The sequence below is a fragment of the Carettochelys insculpta genome, chromosome 4, assembly GCF_033958435.1.
Source record: "Carettochelys insculpta isolate YL-2023 chromosome 4, ASM3395843v1, whole genome shotgun sequence".
NCBI lineage: Eukaryota > Metazoa > Chordata > Testudines > Carettochelyidae > Carettochelys > Carettochelys insculpta.
Genome location: NC_134140.1, coordinates 43108290 through 43134081, shown reverse-complemented (window position 1 = coordinate 43134081; position 25792 = coordinate 43108290). Strand labels below are relative to the sequence as shown.

At 45.1% G+C, this 25792-nt stretch overlaps 1 protein-coding gene across 5 annotated transcripts in view; it reads right to left on the bottom strand.

The window, feature by feature from the left end:
* KLHL5 (kelch like family member 5) overlaps positions 1-25792 on the bottom strand; it is a 218534-nt gene continuing 192742 nt past the window's right edge. For 4 of the 5 annotated variants that reach the window (XM_074992607.1, XM_074992609.1, XM_074992610.1 and 1 more), the window contains 5 exons: positions 25115-25339; positions 24635-24797; positions 4435-4647; positions 3019-3190; positions 1-1740 (listed from right to left, as the gene is read on the bottom strand). In XM_074992607.1, coding sequence (XP_074848708.1) covers positions 1684-1740; positions 3019-3190; positions 4435-4647; positions 24635-24797; positions 25115-25339 — 830 coding nt within the window. In that variant the 3' untranslated portion in view covers positions 1-1683. The remainder of the gene's footprint in view (positions 1741-3018; positions 3191-4434; positions 4648-24634; positions 24798-25114; positions 25340-25792) is intronic. The other variant, XM_074992605.1, reaches the window with a different exon arrangement.

Below are 25792 nucleotides of genomic sequence, written 5' to 3'. Positions count from 1 at the left end.
CCAAGCATGAAATGTTTGTATTAGAAGGCTGCATAAAATAAGGCACTATCCCACCAAATGGAAATTGTACTTTAAAATATTTTAACAGTTTTCAATTTATACTAAACAATGATCACCAGCATATATTTAAAGATAAATTAAGGATTCAAACATTACAGATTCCATCACAAAGTTTTACTGCTCAGTAATCTCTTTTAAAATAATAAATAGTTCATAACCATTAACAATCACATTGGCATTTAAAAATTACAAATGTACAAAGACTGTATCAGACACTTTGAACTTACTTTCACAAACATTCAGTGAGCCCACAGTTTCAAATTTTCCAACACAAAGAAACACTATCATATATTTTACTCTTTGAAAACATGAAACAAGGCACAGAAAAGCAAATGCCAAAATAGAAACAAAAACAAAACAAAACACTCACAAAACTTTCAGAGAACATTTGGAATGGCCACACAATTCTGTGGAATGAACTATAAGCAACCAAATCAAAAAGGCAAATTATATAGTATCGCAAAGGAAGTTCAGTATAATATTAAATGATGTAACTAACTGGGTCAGATCCTGTGAGGCACTATTACTCTTATGCAAGGTATTTAACCTTCTCAACTAAGGGCATTCAGCATCTTGTAGGATCGACACCTTCATCTGCTGAACTAATATTATAGGGAAAAAAACAGCACAAGTATTTCATTTTACCATATAAATCTGTACTTTTCAAAAAAGTGCAAATCACCAATTTAAATTCAATTTAAAAAACAATCATTGATCAATTTTTAACCTTCATGTAATGTGATGCATAGGAGTTCCCACAGCACTCGTATTAACTTCTGTGGGTCACTTTTAATCACACTTCAGATGTTGTCAATTTATTTTCAAAGGAAAAACAGAGTTACAATCTGATATAAATAATATGAGATAGAACTAAGTAAAGAAATACAACATACTGCATTTTACACACAACCTTTAAAAATCCAGAGTATACTGGATGCTGCATGACTGCAGCAGAAGTATTAATTAGCAGATTTCTCTTAGCATAATAAAGACAATATGTAAAATAAGGCTTTGGTTAAATAAAATGGTTGCTAAACCTTAATTGTGGTGAAAAAGTGCAATATAGTCACCAAATATACACCTTCATCTCCAAGGCAAGAAATATACCTGCCATTTGTAACTAGTTTGCATTTGTTTGCAAACTGCACTGAAAAACAAAATATCCAACATAGCTGCATCAAAACAACTTCAGTAGAGGCAAATCAAATATCTAGGGCCTGATCCTGCAACCTCTCATGCACATTGAAATCACTTTGATTGCTTCTGTGAATAAAGTCACTCCCATGCATTTTGCAGTATCATGGTCCCTAATCTCTAACATTTAATTATTTTAGAATAGACTTACTCAGGTTCTTAGAATTTACTAATAAGAAAGTCTTTGCTGGCAATCAACTGGCTGCAGTACAATAGTTTACCAATACAGTTTCTGTATATGGTAATAAGTTTTTTAAAAGTGCTTATTATTGGTCCATGAAAATTGTTTAGCTGTATGCTATTTTAAGACCAAACACTTAGCTCTGTGGAAAATACACAGCACCTCTGTGTACTGATAATGTATTAATTCACTTGAGGCAAAAAGCAGTGAATCTGTGGAGGAGTCTTGTATCTCCATATATAAAATTATTACAGTTTTACAGTCACAACACATGCTCCAGCTCTTCCTAGGCACAATGGTGCAACCTATAAAGGAAGAAAAAACAAACAAAAAAACACCAAAATGATTGACATGTGGTATGTTTATAAAATATAATTAACTTTATTAAATTAAGAAAAACTTTCAAAACCATGCATAATAGCAGTTGATATAATATTATATATGTCATAATGTCAAGATATAATGTTTAGGTGTTTTATACCCTGGCTTGAAAAATAAAATATTTTGTTATACTTTAAAATATGATTATAATCTAACACAGTACTTCTAGGTCTAACAGTACTTGTCTCTATTTCCTAGCTGTGCAACAGTCCCAATCCTGTAGATGACATTGAACACCATACAGCATTGCTCAGAGGTTTGGTAGAACCAAAAAAAAAAAGTTATTGTGCACTGGAAATAACTTCAGTTGTGAAGGTCTCCTAATGGAGCTTTTAACGCAGCTCTTGATCACCTGTAAAATGGTCTCAGGCAGCACTTAAAGGTTTGTGCATAAAGGAGAAAGTAGGGCAGCCTTGATTTCTATGACTATAAGCATGGTGTAAGTATCTTGATAAAACAGATGCCAAAAGGAGTTTAATCAGGGAAATCATATCAGAATTTGATTAAGGAGGACCTGGTAACAGGCAGTGAGAACTAAATGGGGCCCTACAATTTTTTTAAAAAACTTATTTACAAAAGAAAAATAAAAGAACTTGTCTTCCAGTTATTTATTCATCTTTTTTTAAAAAAGCCCTTTGCTTTATCATATTGCTCTATCCATTTTGAATAATCATACAATATTCTTGACACTTGCCAAAACGATCAAATGTAGAAACATGGAAGCTTATGGGTATAACCCTGCAAATCTGTGGTTATCTGTTTTATATCCATGGGTATCGGATGTGAATATGGATATCTGTGGCTCATTTTTTGAGGATATGGATGTGGATACTAATTTCATAGCTGGAATCTTGGGAATCCACAGATGTCTGCTTTAAATCTGTGAATATCCACATCCGTGTATGTGGACACACATATTCACCAACGATTCTTACAGAGGTGGATGCAAATTTTGTATCTGTGTAGGGCTCTAGTGATGGGTGCTCAGTACTTCTGAAAAATCAGATATCTGATTTAGGCACTTTACTTTTAAATTATTTTTGAAATTCTTGATCTTTATCTCCATCTTTCTTCTGCTATACCTCTACTGTCTTATAATATCAATGTAGGTAAACTCCTTTTGGCATGTACTTTATCTCTTTTCTTTATTGGAAACAAAAAGCACACTTTTGGGACCACTAAAATTTAATTAGAAACTGTACCTGGGTCCATTCATTGGTCTGGGGATCATAAGACTCCACTGTATTAAGATAGGTTTGCCCATCGTAGCCTCCAACAGCATATAGCTTGTCACCAAGAAGACACACTCCCACTGCATCTCTGCTGATGCTCATTGAGGCCACTGCAGTCCACACATCTGTTTTTGGATCATACCTGCAAAGAGAATTTTTATAAAAGTCAGATATCGTTGCCTGAAATCCCATTAATAAAAAAATAGTGAAATTGACTCTCTCAAGGTAGTAGACTATCTAATGGAATCAGGAAGGGAGTATTTTCTCTTCAGGTGTGAAATTAAAAGGATTTCTTACTTGTTTAAACCCTTCCCTTAAAAGCATCATTTGGTTAATCATTTGTACAGTCAGTACATTCAATAGAAGCACACCTCCTGCATTGCCAAATACTGAAAAGGCCCCATGATTTCAGTTGAAATATTTTAAGTTGTAGCACATTAAGTGTAGTGACAAGGTTAAATGAATTCATTTACTGGATGGGAATATACAAGTAAAGTTGATTATTTCTCAAAGCACGAACAAAAATTCAAATTATAAAAAATAACCTCACCTTGTGACAAACAGAACAAGATTCCTACCGCTGCTAACAATATTGTACATAACTTCATTTAGCAGTATATATGACTCATTCCTTAAAGAGGTATTTGAATGATAATCTTGTAAAGTTTCTGTTGTAAGCTAATTAGGAAAGGGTAAAGCTGCAAAGCAAAGATGGCACTATAAATTATAACAATTAAATCTTTTCTAATAGTTATTTGACAATCCATGACTAAAATACGGTTTCTGATGTCTTTACCAGTTCAACTTTTCAATAAGCCCACAATCCTGCAAACTGGACCATGGAACTTGGTCCAAGAAATATCTGGAGTATGTTTACTGTGTTTATCTTTTCTAGCCTTTATACAATAGATTTTTTTTTCTACCACACACACAATTTTCCCTCTTTTATGACCAAACGTGCTCTGCTCCCAAATCAAGGAGCAAAGAAAAGGGTGGCATTAAAGAACTGGTAGAAATTGATTTGTAACTTATTTATAAGTTACCTTATGAATGGTGAAAGTTCTATCTTTTTTTCAAGGCCAGTTTGGGTGAAACTCTAATATTTGTAAGCACCTTGATTAAAGTTTTTTTCTTGAAGTGAAGTCTGAACCATATAGTAAAATTTTTGAAAAAAAACAAAATTTTTTTTGAATAAAGTGCAATAAGATGGCATTTTTACTCTGTTGCATATTAGGCATATTATAAATAATGTTTTGATTATATGGTATGTTATCTACATATCTCCTAGTATTAAAATTATATCACCGTTTTAATAGTTCTCATTACAGCTCTTTGTGAGAATCATGCCAGATTTTTTCACTAGAACTACTTTCATCTAGATATTACCTTTCCACACAATCTGACAGTCTGGATGTCAAGTTTGATGCTGGAGCATCATGCCCACCAATAGCATACAGGAACCCATTCCAAGTCGTTACTCCCACACCTCCTCTTCTCTTTGACATTTGAGCACACAGAGTCCACTTATTAGTATGAGGATCAAAGCATTCTACAGATTTGAGACAAGAACTTCCATCCCGACCACCAACTGCATAAAGCCTGCAAAGAAAAGAAAGCAACTGAACCCAGAAAGTAAATATTACAGTATCAGTATTTCCTCATTTTCACATGAGGACAAAATTTAACACACGGTGATTCAGAAAAATAAAATTACCTAGAATGAATTTGAAGGGGTGGAGAAAAATATAACAAAGATAAATAGATAATGATTTAGGGATTGGGAAGAGAGCTCTTCTTTAAAAATAGTATCTTTGATATAATGATTATAACTTTTCAAATAATATTTGACTTACATCACCCACTTTTCACTGTCTACTCTTCATGTTTGGGTTTTTTTTCTTGCACGTTTTTATGAGCTTAAGATTTTTTTTTCTGTAACATTTTTTTCAAACCTTTACAGAAAAAGCCAATTTTAACTGGTCCTACGCTAAGAATAAAAGCCTACCTGTGTTGCGAACAGCACCATAATGATTTCAGTTAGAACTGAATAACAGTGGTTTTTTCAAAATTTTCAAATGCAAAGGATTGTTGTGCTGAGGACTCTGTCAAATTTGTTAAGAAGAAAAGTTCAGAGAAGATCTTGACATTTCAGTGCACGGTTCTAGTACTGGGACTCAGATGGAAGATACAGTTTTGTTTTAATCTTTTTCCCTCAGTCATTATAAACACCTAATAATGATAATCGAGCATTTAAAATACTATCAACACATGTAATGTCCTTAATGGAGCACTTAGGCTCCACCCAATGCACACAGATGCTCTTGGATATTTTTTTACCCTAAACAAAGCTGGGTGAATAGCTGGTTTTTTTGGTTTGCTAGAAGTAGAGAAAGGGAATAAAAAGGGTTTAGTTTGTCCTCAACTGAGTTAAAAAAATGCAATGCATTTTAGTTAATCAAAATAGTTTCTTGCTGAAGTCCCAAAAATATTTTTGCACTAAATGCAATTAGTCCCCCAAAACTATAGTTTTCAATGAGTAAAATATTAGCCCAAAAATTTCACCTAGTTTTATACCTAAATGACTCAGGAGCCCAAGCCCTAATTTCATTAGGGTTTAAAGCTCCTAAATCTGGCACTCTCTTGTTCGTCAACCTCCATCGTCCAGCAGGAACTTGGACCTTACAGGATCAGACAGTCCTGGGGCTGGGAGCCGGAGGGGCCAATCAGACTAGTGGCAGGAGCCCAAGACTGGGCAGCCACAGCTGGTCCGGTGACGAAGTGTGTGTGTTGGGGGGCAGCAGCCACAGAGCATCAGCAGGGAACAGCGGCCCGGGCTGGTAAGCTTGCAGCCCAGGCTCATCACAGAGGTGGTGAGGAAGCTGTGGCCCCCAGAAGACGTGGCCAGGGCTGTGCACAAAGCCCCTGGCTGGGGAGCAGTGACTCATGGTGGGAAATCCACAGCCATGGCTGCACACAAAGCCTTGGCCTTGGGAAGCCACGACTGGGGCCGCGTGCAAATCCACAGCCCCAGGAAGCTGGGGCTGCATGTAACATCACGACCTAAGGAGGAGTGGCTGGGGCTGGGAGTCAACAGCTGGCGAGCCTGTGGGTGGGAAGTGGGAGGGGTCAGAAAGATACAGTGACAATGGGAAGGGAAGCCCGGACCAGGGCTGAGGTGGTGGGAGGAGGTATCAGCAAGACTGACCACCTTGGTCTGGGACCACTCAGGTCCCAAATGTGCCAGACCAGGGAGGTTGAACTTGTAGTAACTCAAGTTTTGGTTTCAAAAGTGTCTAAGCCTCGAAGGCAGTGGCTCCCAAACTTTTTGGCATCACGCCCCCCTGCCCCTTTTGATTTTTGAGAAACCCTCATGCCACCCCCATCTCTTCTTTACCATCATCCAACCCCCCTGAACAAAAAAATTCAATTAGTAATTTAAAATAAACACAAAAACTTGATACAAAAATGTTATTTAAAATTAAAAATAAGCACAAATAGTTTTTCTTGGCCCTTGTGGGTGCCTGGTGCAGCCCCAGCTGACCAGCTGCCTGAGCCCCGTGCTAGACACCAGAGCTGCGTGCGCCAGCCACCTTCCCACCTGAGACCTACACTGCCAGAGCCACTTGCCCGAGCCCCACACCACCGGGGCCAGCCACTCGCCTGCCTGCCAGCCACCAGGGCTAGCCGCCTGTCTGCCCACCAGGCACCCAAGCCCCGTGCTGCCGGGACCAGCCGCCCACCCACCAGCCACCTGCCTCAGCCACAGGCCAGCCACGCTGCCAGAGCCAGCAACCCACCCGCCAGCCCAAGCCGCCCAAGCTCCATGTTGCTGTGGGCCAGCCACCCACCCGGCAGCCTGAGCTGCCTACCTGCCAGCCCAAGCTGCCTGAGCTATGCAACGCCAGAGCAGCTACTCAAGCCCAGTGAGTCCCACAAGCCCCATGAACCACCCACCTGAGCCCCTCCCCTCCCACAAAGCCAGGCACCACCAGCCCCTCACTCTTATCTCATCCCCATCCCCCCCTCCAGAACCAGGCACCCTCAGCACCCCATCTAATCCCATCCTCGTCCTCTTCCCCCTCTACCCACACTCATTCACCTTTGCACATGGGTCTTCACTGGCTGCCTGCTTTATACAGTGGCTGTGCCGGGTCACCCACATAAAATGGCAGGGGCTGAGAGCCAAAAGCAAACATTGGCTCCTTCTTCAGGTTTGGGAGTAGAGGGGGAGGGGCTGGGTCATCTTGCACCCCCGCCCTCGAATTTCTTCACGCCCCCCAGTTTGGGAAACCACGCTCTAAGTCATTTATGTGCTTTTGAAAATTTTTCTCCATAAGGAATAAATGTAATGGATTTTGAAGAATTTAACTTGTGTCTTCTTCCTGAAATCAGCAGCATATCAAACATACACATTGCAACACTAAAAGGATCAGATCATTTGGAAAGTATAATACCTTTTAGTTTTTCTTAGTACTGCTGCAAGCCATCAGATAAGGCTATTGCTCCAAAAGAAAGTTCCCAAATACAGTTTAACTATAATGTTATTCACCAAGGAGGAGGTCCCTGTTTCCTTTCCCTAGGGCAGCTCCCTCAGTATAGCAGTGTAGCATCCACTTTGGGCCGAGATAAAATTGTCTATCCCTTCCCCTAGTAGTGGCATGCTCTCTGAAGTTCTCTGCATTTCAAACTGATTACAGTAGAAAGAAAGAAAAAGAAAATGAAGCTGTTATTCTAGATTAAGCAGGAGGCAAGGATAGATGATAAAGCTGATGGAGCTGCACTTGAAAAGGGACATAAAATATAATTCCTCCACTGTGAGTAACCCCAACTTCCATGTCTTCTCTGTTTTATTTTAAACACAACTGGGTATATTATTCAGTAACACTACAGAGAGCAGAGTCTGAATCTGCACAACTATTTCAGTGAAGAGCCAGAAGCAGCACTGCTTAAACAATTAAATTCAATAATGGCATCTCATAATGAAATCTGAAATTTAGCATGATCTCCAGGAACTAGATAACAAAAAGCGTACAGTGTTTAACCAGAGACTTTTGCCTAACTCACAAGATGGCTGTTCCCCACGTAGAATGAGCATACTGAAGAAAAGAAGTGCCCTGCATTGAGGTCTGATATACCTCTTTAAAACACAGAGCAATTAAATTCAAAATGAAAGGGACACATCAAAGCCCTTGTTGATTCTATTCAAAAAATTCTGCCTCGATAATGTCCTCACATCCACTAGATGGTGTAGCTTGCCCTATTCTAATACACAAAGATTTTAGGCTCACTCTAGGAACAGAGTTTTTCAAACGGATGAACAATTAAGATACTATTTTAAAAACGGAGGGAGAAATCCAGTGTTAGATGCACTGCATTATAGGTGAATCTGAAGAAAAACTTAGAAATTAATAACCACGATCAGATATGGGTAACTTTCATGGTATCCATGAGCAATCCATAAACAGACAAAACAGACAGAACTGTGGATATGCTACACATCCAATGCTCTTTAGAAGGACAGTACTCCAGGAAGTATTCTAATGAATAAGCTAACACATCAGCAAAAGCTAGCAAGTTTTATCTGTGATGTTGCTATTGAAGTACAATTCAAAAGGCAGCCTGAAGTGCCATTATTCAAAATGGTTTCATCTGGTACAGAGAATGATACAGTTTGAATAATCAAATCAGCAGGTACTACAAATGGTAATTATTATATTGTCAGCATTTGCAATGTATTACCATGCACGTCTTTTCCTACCTTAAACATAGCAATAATTGATATCGCAGATACTATTGTAAAGTACATTTGACAAATACCAGTTTTTAGTAGATGACAATATATTGTCATGTTTCAAATTAACATCACATTTCAAAACATGGTATTCCAAATAGTCTTCACTAGTCTCCTTGGTTTACTCCTGCTGAAGAATGAATACACTACAAAATAGTAATCTAGCATGAAAGTCATGTCCCAGTGACAACTGCTCAAAGAATTTCATGAGCAAGCAACTGCAGAACATAATGAAAACATTTTGAGAAAGTGTAAAACATTCCAAACACTGGAATTTTAACCTCTCTGTTTAAGAAATCACTAAATATCTGGGTAATAAACTCTGGACAATCAGTAACACAAATTAATAAATAACAAATCCTGACAGACAAACTTGAGGTATATGTTTTGGGATTTTAGCAAACCATTAGACATAATTAATGAATTTCTACCTTCAGAATGAAATCAAACTGCCACAGAAATGAACAGCTAAAGGGAATTAAAACTTGCCTAAAGGATCATAGGTACAGTAAACAGTAAAATACAGGCTGAACCTCTCTAGTCTGGTACCCCAGGAACATGACCTGCGCCGAACAAGAGAATTTGCTGAATCATGGGAGGTCAACATTATCTAGCACATTAGTAATTACCAACACTTCCAACGTTTACTGAGATCCTAGAAGACATTTACGGGTAAATTACAGCTCACAACACAAGGCCAGGACTGGTGGCTGTACACAAACTTTATGGGACCACAGGATACTTGGTCATTTGGTCCATAATTAAACGGTCATCTGGCTAACTAAGATCATGCCAGATTACAGATGTGGCCAGATGAGTGGATTCCAGATTACAGAGGTTCCACCTGTACTGAGACAGGCATAGATTCAGCAGTTTACTAAAGCATGTGTTTAAACACCAACACCTCTTATGCTTATGTTCACAGGCGATGCATGGGGGATGCACAGGTTCAGCACTGTGCTGCTTCCAGTGAGTGAGTGGGCCTCCCCTGGAGTGGCGCAGCCTGAGAGCAGTGCAAGCTTCATAGATCATGCTACTCCTAGGTCACGCCATTCCAGGAGAGGATGGGAGATTCCTCTGCATGCACTGGAAGAAGCAGGTGGAGGTGGGGCACAGGCACATGACCAATGCCCCTCCCTGAATCCCCGCATAGGTCGCCTCTGCTTATGGTTTGCATGTGCTTAAATGCTTTACTGAACCATATGTAAACTCATGTGCAAAGTCATATTGCAAAGAAAAAGGGCAAGTGGAATTTTGGGCTGTTAATGCAGAAGCATCACGTCTAGGATTTGGAGCAAGGAAGCAGTTTTTCTTTATGTGGCTATGCATCTGAAATATCACAGTCCGCTATGACACCTCCTTACTAGAAAGATGAAAAAAATTGGAGAGCATTTAAATAACAAAAATAATAATGGCATAGGAATTAAATTATAAGGAAAATTTAAAGTGTAAATGTCCAGCCTAATTAAGAGTCTCACTATGCTGGGGATTATCTGTATCAATGCAACATTGGTATGGTTACCTGGGTATACATATCACCAGTACAGATACACACATCACATCTCATGAACTGGAATGGACCTTAGAAGATCACTGAATCCAGTCCCCTGGGCAGGACCAAGCACCCCCCCCCCCCTTTTTTTAATCTATTGCCCCAGAACCCTAAATGGCCCACTCAGAATTAAACTCACAACCCTGGGTTTAGCAGGCCAGTGCTCAAACCACTGAGCTATCCCTCCCACATGTCTGTAGCTCAAGAGACAATTAAGGAGTGTTGTGATCACAGTCTACAATTATTTGAAGGATGTGAACACCAAGGAGGGAAGAGTCATTTTAAGTGCAGCACATGGATTGTAATTAGGAGTAATGGGATTCATTTTTTTCATCATAATTTTATCTGAATATGAAGAAAAGTCTCCTGATAGCAGTAATTACCAGTGGAAAAGCCATTCACTTGAAATGGCGGAAGAAATGCTTGTTTACTACAACTATGGTTGTTGGCGATATGGTGCAGACAGGTTTTCCATTTAGGTATGAGTGCAAGCAGTATACTGGAGCCGGAGAAATTTCCTGAGCAGTATCTCTTCCAGTTTAATGGCCATAGTCGCTCCCTGGCTATATGTGACAGCACTACCCCAAACATCCCATTCATCCCCTTCACACCGAATCCCTGAAAACAATACTCTGAGCAGATGGGACAGAAGGCGGGTGGTGAAATACATATTTGTACCACAGCTCAAAGAGAAAAAGACCTTCTGTAACTGTTGCTTGAAGTATGCTGCTCATGTTTGTTCCATGTTAGATATATGTGCTTACCACATGCACCAGTGATGGAAGTTTTTCCCTCAGTGGTGCATCTGTATGGGATTGGCCTCTGACTGCCTCTGGAGTGGTGAACATATGTACCAATATTATGGGGCACCACTGGCTCCCCCCTCAATTCCTTCTTGCTGGAATACTGACAGAGGGGAAGAAGAGCAGGTCATGGAATGAACATGAGCAACATCTCAAGAAATAACAGTTAAGGAAAATTAGTAACATTTTTATTTCTCTTTGAGTACCTGGTCATGTCCATTTCATATTAGAGGACTCCCAAAGCAGTACCTCTGGGGGCAGGTAGGAGTTCTTCATTGTGTTGATTGCAACACAGTTCTGCCAGCCTGCTAGGTGATAGCATAGTGAGTCATGAAGGCATGCATTGCACATGTCCTAGATAGAGACTCGTGCTAGGAAAGCTGTTGATGATGCCTAACTCTAGTTGAATGGGACATCACTATTGATGGAGGTATGATCTGCACCACTGTGCAGAAGGGGATAGGTTTAGAGGATAAAATAAAAAAAGAACAAGTCAAAATTACTTAAGAAAAATTAGATGTCTGCAAGAAACCAGGGCCTGGTGAAATGCACCCTAGAATACGTAAGCTGATCGAGGAGATTTCCTGAGCCTTTAAGTACCATCTTTCAAAGGTTCTGGAAGTCAGGAGAGATTCCAGAAGACTGGAAAAAGGCAAATATAGTGCCTATCTATAAAAAGGGAAAAAAGAACAACCCAGGAAACTACAAACCAGTCAGTTTAACTTCTGTGCAGGGAAAGATAATGGAACAAATAATTAAGGAATTCATCTGCAAACATCTGGAAGAAAATAAGGTGATAGGTAACAGGCAGCATGGATTTGTGAAGAACAAATCATGCCAGACCAATCTGATAGCTTTTTTTGACAGGATAACAAGTCTTAGGGATATGGTATGTGGTATACCTAGACTTTAGTAATGCATTTCACACAGTCTCGCATGATCTTCTTATCAATAAACTAAGCAAATACAACAACAGGGGAAGGCCTGTGCACTGGCAGAATCCTGAGCCCAACTGCTTCCTCCTGTGGGACCTGCAGCAGTTCCGCTGTCTCACAGGAGACAAAAGCTAGCCAAATGTGCACTGTAGACAATACTGCTGCTGTTGTTACTGATGCTGAATGCCAGAGCAGTGTTTCTCCACCACTATCATGTGCGATCCCCAAGGAATGCAGGGTAACCCTACTGTTTTTGAAGGAGTACCCATATTTCATTAGCTTTCATGAATGGCCAAACTAACTGCTTTTTTATATTCCATTTCTACTTGTAAAAGTGTATGTGTTGATTGAAGTTTCTTATGGTAACTATGTAAAAATCACCTTCCATTATCAATGTCATTTGCAAGATATTAGAGATTTTTTAGCCCATGTCTTACAGGTGCATTCCTCTAGTGGAATCAATAATGTTTAAAATAAATCATTCTACAATCAGATCTATATCAACTTCAGAACAGGTTAATATTGCACTGCACAGATATAGATGTTATGCGGATTCTTTTGTATAGACTTGGACAAGGGGCAAAAATAAAAACATTTAATATATTTGAGAAGCCTTTTTCTACTTCTAAAAATATGGAGTAGTGCAAGTGTTTATTGTTTTGTTGCTTTCACTCTTCTAAGAACTTAAGCCTGTTTTGTTTTTTCAAAAAATAATGCTGTGCCAAAGTATTTTGCTTTATGTAGGTCATGGCTTTGAAAAATGTAGTTCTAAACTACAAAAGCTGAAGAAGAAACTCTTACTTGTATTATTAAAGTTAGTTTTTGGCAAATTCAATTATTTTGCTATTTGCAAAGTTAATTTTCACCAATATATAGGTTCAACACCAGGAAAAGATGTATTCTGTAACTGCTGTTCTTTGAGATGTGCTGCTCATTCCAGTCACCACATCCACCGCCTGACACCTCCCTCCCCACTCTGACAGTGGGGAAGGCGGGAGGGTTTTGGAATGGACATGAGCAACACATCTCAAAGAACACCAGTTACAGAACACGTAATTGTCTTTTCTTCAAGTGATTGCTCATGTCCATTCCAAGTTGAGTGACTATAAGCCAATGCCTCGGAGGTGGGGTCAGAGCCCCAAACAGACTGCAGGACCGCCCTGCCCACTGCAGCATGCTGAGTGCTGCATCAAAGCATAATGTGCTGTAAACATATGAACTGAGGACCAGGTGGCTGGCCACCCTACAGATATCCTGGATAGGCACCTGCTCCAAATATGCCACAGAAGATGCCTGTGCTCTCATGGAGCATGCCCTAACCGGAGGGGGAGGAACCCCCGTGAGCTTGTAACACTCCTAGATGCACGTCACTATCCAGTAGGAAATCTGCTTGGAAGAGACCAGAAGGCCCTTCATCCTACCAGCAACTGCCACAAACAGTTGCTGCATTTTTCTAAAGGGCCTAGTCCTATCCACATAGAAGGCCAGCACCCTTCTAACATCCAAAGTATGTAAACATTGCTCCCTCAGGGAGGCATGGGGCTTTGGGTAAAATACCGGTAAGGAAATGTCTTGGTTAACATGAAACACAGAGACCACCTTAGGTAAAAACGTGGGGTGAGGTCTCAGCCTAACCTTATCCTTGTGAAACACTGTGTACAAGGGGTCCACTGAAAGTGCCCTCAACTCAGGTACCCTCCTGGCTAAGGTAATTGCCACCAAAAACGCTGTTTTCAAAGGGGGCCCCCATAAGCTTGGCTAACACCAAACTGAGATCCCAAAGGGGCAGTGGTGCCCAAACCTGGGGCTTGATTCTTTCTAAACCTTTCAAAAACGTTCTGACTACAGGGTCTGAGAACACAGAAGATGTTCCATGACCCGGGTGAAAGGCTGAGAGAGCAGCTGAGTGCACCCTAACTGAAGAGAGGGACAAGACCTCCTGTACCAGACCGCATAGGTAATCTAAAATAAACAGGATGGGGCTTGCAGGGGAGATAACCCTCTGTGAGACACCCACACGGAAAACCTTTTCCACTTAGCCAAATAAGTCACCCTTGTGGAAGGTTTTCTATTATTTAACAATACTTCCGTTATGGGATCCGAACAGGTCAGCTCTCAGTCCCTCAGCCACAGAACATCGAAGCTGTGAGGTGCAGAGACTGGAGACTGGGATTTTGCCGTCTCCCCTCTTGTTGCATCAACAAGTCCGGACGGATTGGTAACATCATCGGCTTGCGGATAAACAGGTGCAGGAGGGTCAAGTACCAGTGCTGACAGGCCCATGCCAGTGCCATCAAGATGATCAATGCCTCTTCTGAGCAAATCTTGAGGACCTCCCAGTGAACTAGTGGAATCCGAGGCAATGCATACCTTAGCCTGTCCAACCAGGAGACACAAAAGATGTCTGCCCAGGACCCTGGGCTCTGTTTGTGGTAGGAGCAAAACGTCCCACATTTCGCATTGAGGTGGGAGACGAACAGGTCCACCTGGGGATACCCCCACTTCTGGAAAACAGAATGAATGACTTCCAGGTTGAGAGACCACTCATGATCCGTAAAGGACCTGCTGAGTTGGTCTGCCAGTGAATTGTGCACACCTGGCAGGTAAAGGGCCTGCAGCATGATGTTGTACTGTATGCAGAAGTACTAGAGCATCACAGCCTTGTGACACAGGGGAGAGGAGTGTGCTCCCCTGTTTGTTGATATAGTACATTGCTGTCGTGTTGTCTGTACTGACAGACATGCAACTTTCTGTCAGATTGGCCTTGAAAGTCACTCATGCTAGTCTGATGGCCCTGAGCTCCCTCACATTTATGTAGAGCCGAAGGTACAACACACTCCAAAGAGCCTGGGTTCATGGCTGACCCAGGTGCACTCCCCACCTCCGGTCTGAAGCATCCGTTACAAGGGAAAGTGAGGGCTGCTGAGAGGCAAAGGGGACTCCTGTGAGTACGATCCCCTAGTCCAACTACCAGTGCAGGGTCGACAAAGGCCATGTTGGCACCGTAACCACCAAGCCTAAACAGTCTCTTACAGAGCGATACACTGATGACAGCCGTAGCTGTAGAGGGCGCACCCTTAACCTGGTGTGCTGTACTAGGAAGGTGCATGTGGCCATGTGACCCAGCAAACACTGGCAGCGCCCGGCCATCGAGGTGGGAAATGCCAGGATGTCTCAGATGATGGCCCCCATGGACCTGAACCTGTCATCTTACAGGAATGCCCTGACACACCTGGCATCCAGTTGTGCCCTACAAACTCTATTGACTGAGATGGGACCAACACTGACTTTGCCTCACTGATCAAGAGACTGAGGCTTACAAAGGTCTGAGGGATCAACTGTACATGCTGAATCGCTTGCTCCCTGGAATGACCCTTGACTAGCCAGTTGTCCAGGTACGGGAACAACTGCGCCCCTTGCTTGTGTAGGTGCACTGCTACTACCGCCATGCATTTGGTGAAGACCCTTGGGGCGGCAGACAGACCGAAAGACAGGACTGAGAACTTATAATGGTTCCCATCTGACATGAACTTGAGAAACCTCCTGTGAGGAGGGTAGATTGAAATATGCGTCCTGTAAGTCAAGAGCCATGAACCAATCCCCTGGCTCCAGCATCGGGAGTATGAGACCTAGGGATATCATATGAAATTTTATCTTTTTCATGAACTTGTTGAGATCTCTTAGGTCCAGGATGGGCCTCAAGCCCCACTTTGGTTTCAGAAAGAGAAGTTACTCACCGTAGTAACGGTGGTTCTTCGAGATGTGTCCCCGTGGGTGCTCCACAATAGGTGTCGGGCTCGCCCGGTGCCGCAGATCGGAACTCTTCCAGCAGTTTCTCCTGGATCGCGCACGTGCCGGTGCACGCCGCTCCCTTGCGCGCCCCCGGCCACGTGCGCGATCCGGTCCCCGCCAGTTCCTTGACCAACCGCCTCGGATGCTCCTGAAAAACACTAAACAGAGATCCGAAGCGGGGAGGATGGGCAGGTGGTGGAGCACTCACGGGGACACATCTTGAAGAACCACCATTACTACAGTGAGTAACTTCTCTTTCTTCTACGAGTGTCCCCGTGGGTGCTCTACAATAGGTGACTACCCAGCAGTAACCCAAGTAAGGAGGTGGGTAATCGGTTTATGTGCAGCTTGCCCCCAAAAGAACTGCTGCCGACAGACGGGTGTCCTCTTGGTATACCCGATGTAGTGCATAATGCTTGGCGAAGGTGTCGTAGGATGACCAAGTTGCCGCTCTACAGATGTCTTTTAATGCGATGCCCTTGAAAAAGGCTGTTGACACCGCCACCGCCCTGGTGCAGTGAGCCCTGGGCGGGGCCAGTAAAGGAGTCTTTCAAAGTTCGTAGCACATTTTTATGTAGGACACAATGTGCTTTGAGATTCTCTGTGAAGAGAGACCTTCTCCTTTTGACCTGGGAGCAAGAGAGACTAGAAGCCTGTCCGTTTTCCGGAAGGACTTAGTTCTGTCTATGTAGAAGGCCAACGCTCTCCTCACGTCCAGGAGATGTAGGCGTGCCTCCTTGCTGGAGCTGTGAGGCTTCGGGTAAAACGAGGGTAAAACTATTGGTTCATTGAGGTGGAACTCTGAAGAAACTTTCGGAACAAAAGCTGGGTGCAACAGTAAGGTTACCGCCTCCTTTGAGAATACTGTGCAGGGCGGCGTTGCCATAACTGCTGCGAGCTCACTCACCCTGCGAGCCGATGTAATTGCAAGGAGGAAGGTTGTTTTTATCGTAAGGAGACGCAGGGGAACTGTGGCTAATGGTTCAAAGGGTGGACCCGTTAGCGTAATGAGCACCAAGTCCAAGTTCCACGATGGTGGAAGCGGTTTCTGAGGGGGGTACAGGTTTACCAACCCCTTCAGGAACCTGGTAACGATAGGATGGGCAAATACCGTGGGCCCCTCCTCCGTATGCCGGAAAGCAGATATAGCTGCGAGGTGGACTTTTATCGAGGATAGGGAAAGCCCGCCCCTCTTGAGGGCCAATAAGTATTCTAGTATTACAGGTATAGGAACGTCAAGTGGAGCTAACTGCTTGGCAGAACACCAGGCTGTAAATTGAGTCCATTTCTGCTCGTAAGTCTTCCTGGTGGAGGTCCTTCGGCTACTTTCCAGGACTTGTTGTACTCCCTCCGTACATGTGCTTTCTAAGGAGCTGAGCCATGGATTAGCCATGCTTGTAGGCACAGACCCTGAGAGTGCGGGTGCACTATGGACCCCCGGGCCTGTGTGAGTAGGTCTGGCGCCACCGGAAGAGGGAGCAGTGGGCGATCCGACATGTGCAGAAGCAAGGGAAACCATTGCTGCCGGTCCCACATTGGGACTACTAGAATCATGCGGGCTCTCTCCCTTCTGGCTTTCTGCAAGACATTGTGGATAAGCGCTGTGGGGGGAAACGCAAAAAGTAGGGGGCCCTTCCATGAAATCATGAATGCGTCCCCTAGGGAGCCCCGCCCCAATCCTGCCCTGGAGCAGTACTGGGGACACTTCTTGTTGTGCTGGGTGGCAAACAGGTCGATCTGGGGAAACCCCCACGTATGAAAGATCGGTCGTAGCAGATCGGAGCGGATCTGCCATTCATGCGTGAGTGCGAAGCGCCTGCTCAGCTGATCCGCTTTCACATTGTGAGTGCCCGGCAAGTACGAGGCTTTCAACGTTATGTTGTTGGCAATGCACCAGTTCCACAGTCGGACTGCTTCCGCACATAGGGCACGGGATCGGGCTCCTCCTTGTCGATTTATATAAAACACAGTGGAGGTATTGTCTGTATTGATCCCGACTACTTTGCCATATATGTGGTCTCGAAAATGTTTGCAGGCATCGAACACTGCTCTGAGCTCCAGTATGTTTACGTGCAGTGACTGTTCCGCAGGGGACCATAGCCTTTGCGTCACCTTGTCACCGATATGTGCTCCCCATCCTATGTGGGAGGCATCGGTAGTAAGAAACATAGAGATTTGTGGTTGGTGAAAGGGTACCCCTGCTAGCAGGTTTTTGGGATTTACGCACCACTGCAGGGATTTGCGCACCTCTGTCGTGGGCAACACCACCCTGCAGACAGTGTGGGATGTCGGTTTGTAGACGCTCGCCAGCCAATGTTGCAGGCTGCGCATGTGCAATCTGGCATTCTGCACCACAAACGTCGCTGCCGCCATGTGGCCCAGCAGCTGCAAGCACGTTAAGACTGGCACCGTGGGGCTGTATGTAATGACTTGCACCAGTGAACTGATGGTGCGAAAGCGGGCGTCGGGAAGGTACACCCTTGCTGTAATAGAGTTTATACGTGCCCCTATGAACTCTGTGTCTTGTGTGGGGTTGGTCTCTGACTTCGCGAAATTGATAACTAGGCCCAGCGAAGAAAACGTGTCCGCTGTGACACGTATCATGCGTAGAACCTCTGCCTTCGAGGCCCCTTTCAGTAGGCAGTCGTCCAGGTATGGGAATATAAATATCCCCTGTCTGTGCAGGTAGGCTGACACCACTGCCAGGGTTTTGGTAAAGACTCTGGGGGCCAAGGAGAGGCCGAACGGAAGAACTCTGTACTGGAAGTGTTCCTTGCCGACTATAAAGCGGAGGAAGCGTCTGTGTGCCGGATAGATCATTATATGAAAGTAAGCATCTTGTAAGTCGAGGGCTGCAAACCAATCTCCATCGTCCAGTGCCGTGAGTATGGAGGCGACTGTAATCATCCGAAAACGTTGTTTGCGTAAGTATCAGTTGAGGCCCCGAAGATCTAAGATGGGCCTCCAGCCCCGTTTTCTTCTCTGTGAGGAAATAGCGTGAATAAAAGCCTTTCCCCTGGAATTGTTCCGGCACTCTTTCCACCGCCCTTATGAACATAAGGTGGTCCACCTCCTGCTTGAGCCTCGCCTTGTGGGTAGCTTCCCTGAGGTGGGGCCTGGAGGGAGGTTTCAGCGGTGGGAGCGACTGAAAGGGGATCGCGTAACCCGTGGCTATGATCTCCAACACCCATTTGTCTGCGGTGATCTTTTGCCATTGGGAGTGAAACGGTTTGAGGCAATGATGGAACAAGAGATGGGAGTGGCATTGCGCGATGGTGGTGATAGTGCAGCACTCGACATGCCCGTCAAACTTGTTGCCTTTGGGCCTGCCCCGAGGATGTACGGCTTTGTTGAGAACGTAGCCTGGGAGTTCTGTACTGTTGCTGCTGCTGTTGTCGCCCTTGGTCGTAGCCCTGTTGATACTGCGCACACTGTGGTTGGTATGGGTAGCGTCTTTGCTCAGGGTAATATTTTTTCTTCCTATACGGAGGGGTATAAATACTCAGGGTTCTAAGTGTAGCTCTCGAGTCCTTACTGGAGTGGAGGACCGAGTCGGTTGAGTCTGCAAACAACTTTTGCGTGTCAAAGGGAACATCCACAATCTTCGCCTGTAGGTCCCTCGGGATACCCGATGTCTGGAGCCAGGATTCTCTACGCGTGACCACTGCTGTAGCCGTTGAGCGTGCCGCCGTATCCGCCACGTCCAGGGCAATCTGGACTCCCGTCCTTGAATCTGCGTCGCCCTCTTGCATAATTGCCTTTAACACCGGCTTCTTATCTTCCGGAAGTGAGTCCATGAGAGAAGTAAGCCTGGAGTAATTATCAAAATTATGGTTCGCTAGGTGTGCCGCATAATTTGCCATTCTCAATAGCAGGGTGGAAGAGGAATATACCTTCCTGCCAAACAGCTCTAGCTTCTTGGCATCTTTGTCTGATCCCCCCGATTTGTACTGAGAAGTCTTTGATCTCTGCTGGGACGATTCGACCACCAGTGAGTTTGGTTGTGGGTGACTGAAGAGGAACTCCATGCCCTTTGCCGGGACGAAGCACTTCTTATCCACTCTCTTGTTCATAGCGGAGCGGAGGCCGGGGTCTGCCATATCGTAGTGGCTGACTCCATAATGGCTTCGTCCAGCGGGATAGCAATTTTGGATGAAGCCGGGGGTCTCAAATTTTTCAGGAGTTTGTGATGTTTCTCCTGCACTTCTGCCATTTGGATGCCTTGCGTGAAAGCCACCCTTTTAAACAGCTCCTGAAACTGTTTGAGGTCATCCGGGGGAGCAACATCCCCGGGGGCCGTGGCCTCATCTGGGGAGGATGAGGAGGAACCACTAGGGTAAACCTCCCTCGAACTCTCAGGTTCCTGTGGCCGATGATACACCCGCTCGCTGGAGGATTGTGAAGGGAAGTCTCGGGGTTCTAAAATTAACTCCCCTTGAGATCGCTGTGTTTCCATCCCCGGCCGGGAGTGTCCCCGGGGGTATGGACAGCAGGAGGGGACCTGCCCCTGGGTGTAGGCCCAGGGTGTCTGTGTCCAGCATGATAAGGACGACCATGGCAGCACGGGCATGGGTCCGGGGATGGAGACCTGGACCACTCCTGGGGTGTGTACCCCCGATGTCTGGGAGAGCGAGATCTCCGCGACAACACAGGTAGTGGTGAAACTGGTTTGTGATAGTACTCCAAGGGATCCAGTCCCAGGAAGGGCGAAGGTGGCCCAAGCCATGGTGACATTGGCTGGAGGAACAGAGAAGGGGGTTCTGGATAGGCTGGTGGAGACCCCGACCTTCTGGGTGGCGTGTGCAGCATAAGGGGAGGGCTTGTTGATAGCAGCAGTGCAGCCCTATCCGGAGAAGGGCTGCGGTGCCGGGTTTTTGCTTTTACCTTTCCCCTCCCCTGCAGGGCTGGCGCCACCCCTTCCCGTGCCGGGGATCTCAGCTCTGCTGTCGGTGCTGCACTCGGCCCGCTCAGCTGCGGTGCCGCGCGGATAACATCCTCCGGTGCCTGCAGGCTCCTTGCCTGTTGGCCCTGCACTGTTGGTGCCGCGGGAGTCGGTGCCGCCGGTTCCAGTGCTTGCCTGGCCGCTGCTCTAGGTGCCACGCGTGCCAGCTGTTTTGTAATCGGAGGCTCAGCCTCTGCCACGTGCGCTGCTGCACTGCCACTTGTCTGAGTATGCGGCTGGGGGCTGTGTGCTCCACCCGTCCCGCTCGCTGAACCTGCCGGCAGGGATAGGGCTGGGGAGCGCTTCCTCCGTTTCTGCACCGAGGGGGTGAGAGAAGCCGCCTTCCTCTTGTGGAGTCCAAAGGGCCCTTCTGGTTGAGGCCTCTCCGGCAAGTCCGGCTGGAGAGCCTTATCAAACAGGAGCATTTTAAGCTGCATTTCTCTGTCTTTCCTGGCCCTGGCTGTGAGCTTAGCACAGTGGGAACACTTCTGGGTAACGTGTGATTCCCCCAGGCACCAGATGCATTCACTATGCCCATTGGAGGCTGGCATAGCTTCGCGGCAAGACTCACACTTTTTAAAGCCTGAAGAGGACATCGCGGTGAGTCTTTTTACTGTTAATAGGGTACTTGACACTTAATTCGTGCCTGTTTACCCGAGTCGCGGACACCAGCCTGCAAGGGGAGGCCTACTGGCCTTCACGTCCACTCGTCTTCTCCGCTCCTCTCTCTCTTTGTATTATATATATATATATATATATTTGATATTCTCTTGCTCTCTCTCTCTCTTTTTTTTTTTTTAAATCAGAAGAATACAACAATTTACACGTAGAAACACCATCTAATCTGACTCTGGCCGTAGCCTGAGCGGATTCCGTCTGCAGTTGATGGTGGTTGAGAAGGAACTGGCAGGGACCGGATCGCGCACGTGGCCAGGGGCGCGCAAGGGAGCAGCGCGCACCGGTGGATGTGCGATCCAGGAGAAACTGCTGGAAGAGTTCCGATCTGCAGCGCCGGGCGAGCCCGACACCTATTGTGGAGCACCCATGGGGATACTCATAGAAGAATTAGGAAATACTGGTAATAAAACCCCTGTTCCCTGAACCTCGGAGGAACAATTTCTATGGGCCCAGAACCCAGGAGGGATTGCAATTCCTGCCATAACCGGATCTCATGAGACGGGTCCCTGAAGAGGGATAGGGAAGGGGCTTGGGAAGGGGGATACAAAGAGAACTGAACAGCAGATCTCCTCTCTACCACCTGTCTGTGGTGATGCTGCACCACGTATGCTAAAAGGGTGTTAAGGCTATGGCAAAACAAAAAAAGTGGGGATGCTGAAGTTGGTGACATAGGGAACCCCTGGAACCCTTGGCACTCTCTATGGTTAGCAACATCCACTGCCAGGGAGTCACATAGGGGGCACATGAACAAAATGTTCATTGCCTTGGGATGGGATAAAGTTCTGTCTCTGCTTCCTATGGGCCAAAGGAAGGATGAAAGCAGAGGTCTGCCAAACCATTTTAGCCATAGCGGCAATTGTTTTGATTATGGGCAGAGCCACCCAGTGGGGACTGCAGAGGAGAAAATGTCTGTGACAGTATCCATTTTACCCCAGACTTCCTCTGTTTACACCCCCAAGTTTTGGGCCACTCTCCTAAGGAGCTATTGAAAAGCCCTGCTATCCTCCAACACAGGTGAAGCCGATGAGCCTACCATCACCTCATCTGGGGAGGAGGAAGATGATAACCCTTGCACCTCCATTTGGAGGGGAAGGGTAGTAGTGACCTGTTCAGGCACTTGGCCCCCACAAGGAAATTACGGGCAAACCGGAGGGCACCATAGGCGGAGATGGCATAGGCATCAGCTGGCCAGAAAATGCTGCCACAGGTGGCACAAACAGCGCCATTACTGCTCTCTGCACTTGAGTCAGTGCCAGTGCCTGGGCTGGTACCTGCCCCATTGGCACCGGAGGTACAATTACGGATTGCACCGGCACCAAGGGGGTCCACTTCCACTGCGGCAGCGCTGCCAATGGTGCCGAAATCAATGCCAACAAAGTAGACACAGGTGGCTCCACAATGACCACTGCTCCCTGTCTTTGTTCCGGTGGTGGGGTGCCCAGTGATGCCAACAGTGCTGAGGCACAGGATTGGCGGGGTCCCCGGCACCATTAAAGGCACTCCAATGGCCTGGCCCTGCACCTCATGAAATGCCCATGGGGTCCAGAAGGGCCACCGCTGAATCACCTGAGAAGCTGGCGGCCCATCCCATATTGTCTGAGCAAGGAATAAGCTGCCTGCGATAGCTATGGTGTGACCTTCTCGAGCTCCCATTCTGTCCAGAGCTCGAGCAGAAGGAGTCTGACTCCAACACCAATTCAGAAGCAGATGACCATGGCAGGGCCATTGGAGTCGGTGCTGATGTCATGCACACCGAGGACAGTCCTGATGTCAGAGTATAGGGCACCTGACACTAGCCCACAGTTTGCTGGGTCAGCACTGGAGCGCTTGGCACCAAATACAGTGTCGGTACCGGCGTCAACTTGAGGGCAGGGTTCGGTGCCAGTGTCACATCCATGAGTCCCGATCACTCCGTTTCAGTGCTAAAGTGCCTGTCCTCCACGGACAGAGAAGGAGCAGCCACTGTCCCCTGCAGAAGTCCTTGTGCCACTTGAAATGCCTCTGATGTTGAGGGCAAGTCCAGCACCTGCGGGCTCCTGCTCCGCACCGGCTTCAACAGAAGTGCCTTCTGCCCTTCGGTAGTGTGAGGCACAGGCTTGGACTTGAGGCTGCCCCGCTTTGACTTTGGCAAGCGATGCCTCTCATACCTCCTCCTCCTCCTCATTGGCACCGTAGATTGACTCATATGGCGCTGAGAAGGTGACAGTGTCTGCACCTGCTCTCAGTTCCAGGAGTCCTTAGGCGGCACGATGGTTGATGGTGCCAGTGCACTTTGCACCAAAGAAGCTCTACTCTCTGCTCCTGCTGGAGACTCTTGAGGCTTAAGAGCTGCCTCCATTAAGAGGACTTTAAGGCACTGGGCCTTATCTTTCAAAGCTCTGGGCTTAAAGGCCTTACAAATTGGTCAGCGAACACGTGAGTGTCCTTCCCCTAAGCAAATCAAACAGGCTGAACATGGGTCACCTTTGGGCACACATTTGCCTCACTTTGAACAAGTCTTAAAGCCTGAAGAGCCAGGCATTCCCTGGCACTGAGGGGAATGGAAAGCCCCCCCTCGGCTATTAGTTAAAACACTAAGACTATCAAGTACTAAAACTATTTACACTACAATAGGCTACTAGCTAAAGAACTGAGGAGAGAAAGCAAGAGATCCAATGACAGGCAGCACGGTAAGCAGGAACTGAGTGGGCGGGGGGGGGTAGTGCATATATTGGTTGCCATATCAGCACCACTCCAGCACACACCCAATTTGGAATGGACATGAGCAATCACTCGAAGAAGAACTAGAATTCCAACTGGTGCCCTCAGCAAAGCTGCCAGGGAATTTATTAATAAAGGAGACAGAATTACTTACTTGCCCTTAGAGATGGTTCCTCATTCACAGCCTTGAAAAATATTAGGGTTTGGTGGAAAAGACTGAATAGTCAATGCTGTACTTTTTTCCATAAGAAGAAGTCTTCAGGTCCCAGTGCTATCAACTGTCATTTTTCATTAGCAATAAATTCATTTTAAAATATTTCTAAAACTATATTTAAAAATTAATGTAAACAAAAATTGCACCAAAATATTTCTCAAGAAAATGTCTTTCCTTACTTTCCATTTAATACCGCTACTCCAACCGTGCTCCTTGGAGTGGACATACTGGCTACAAAGTTCCACTGACGAGCCTGAGGATCCCACCTTTCTACTGTATTCAGGTAACTCCAACCATCGTGCCCTCCTACTGCATACATAGGACCTTCCAAAACAGCTACCCCTAAAAAACAAAGAGAAACAACTGCTTCCTGTAAAAACAAAGGGCATCATTTTCCCATTACCCCTACCAACAGTCCCACAAAAAAGATTCACCCTTGAAATAAATATAAATGATATTCTGTTTCATCTGCCAGTATTAAGGATGTTCTACAGCTAAGCAAAATAATTTGTCACTTTACTATTAGCTGATTTCAGAATTCAGCTTTAGACTAGTAGCAAGATAATACCAAATGAGCTTAAAAGAAAAGTTTTTAATCAGTCATATGTTTAAAGCATTTATAAAAATTAAACAATTAATGTTTATGAAGTTGTACGTACCAAGACCATGCCGATGTGTGGACATAGGTGGCATTACACTCCAAGTTTTTGTTTTGGGGTTGTAGCACTCCACAGTATTCAATGTCTTCAGTCCATCTCTACCACCAACAACATATAATTTATCATCTAACACTGCAACTCCAAACTGTAATCGTCTCCCATTCATATTCGCTACAGGAGTCCACATGTTGGTACGGAGTTCATACTTTTCAATGCTCGTAGCTCCTTAACAGTAATATACAGAAGTTATATTCAGACAGCACTGTTATTTGCACTATTTAAATTATTGTCAGAGGGCTTGATCCATCAAGGTGGGGAACCCTTTGGATTTGATTCTGCAATTCTCTTAAGCATATGCTCAACTTTAAACAAGCAAGTAATATTCTTGGATTAATCTGGGATTAATTACGTGCTTAAAAATTAATTATTTGAAGGAGAAGACCAAAAATTTAACATCCTTTGCTGGAACAAGCCTATAAAAACCATTACAATTTCAGGAAGTGACCTAACATGAACCTGATGGAACTATATTTAGACATTAAAATTAACCTCATGAATGCCAGGTACATCTGCTAGTATCATAATGTTTAGAAGTTCAGTGAAAAAAAAAAACTTAAGTTCATGTACTCATGCATTCATAGTACAGGTTGAACCTCTCTAACCTGGAACTCTCTCATC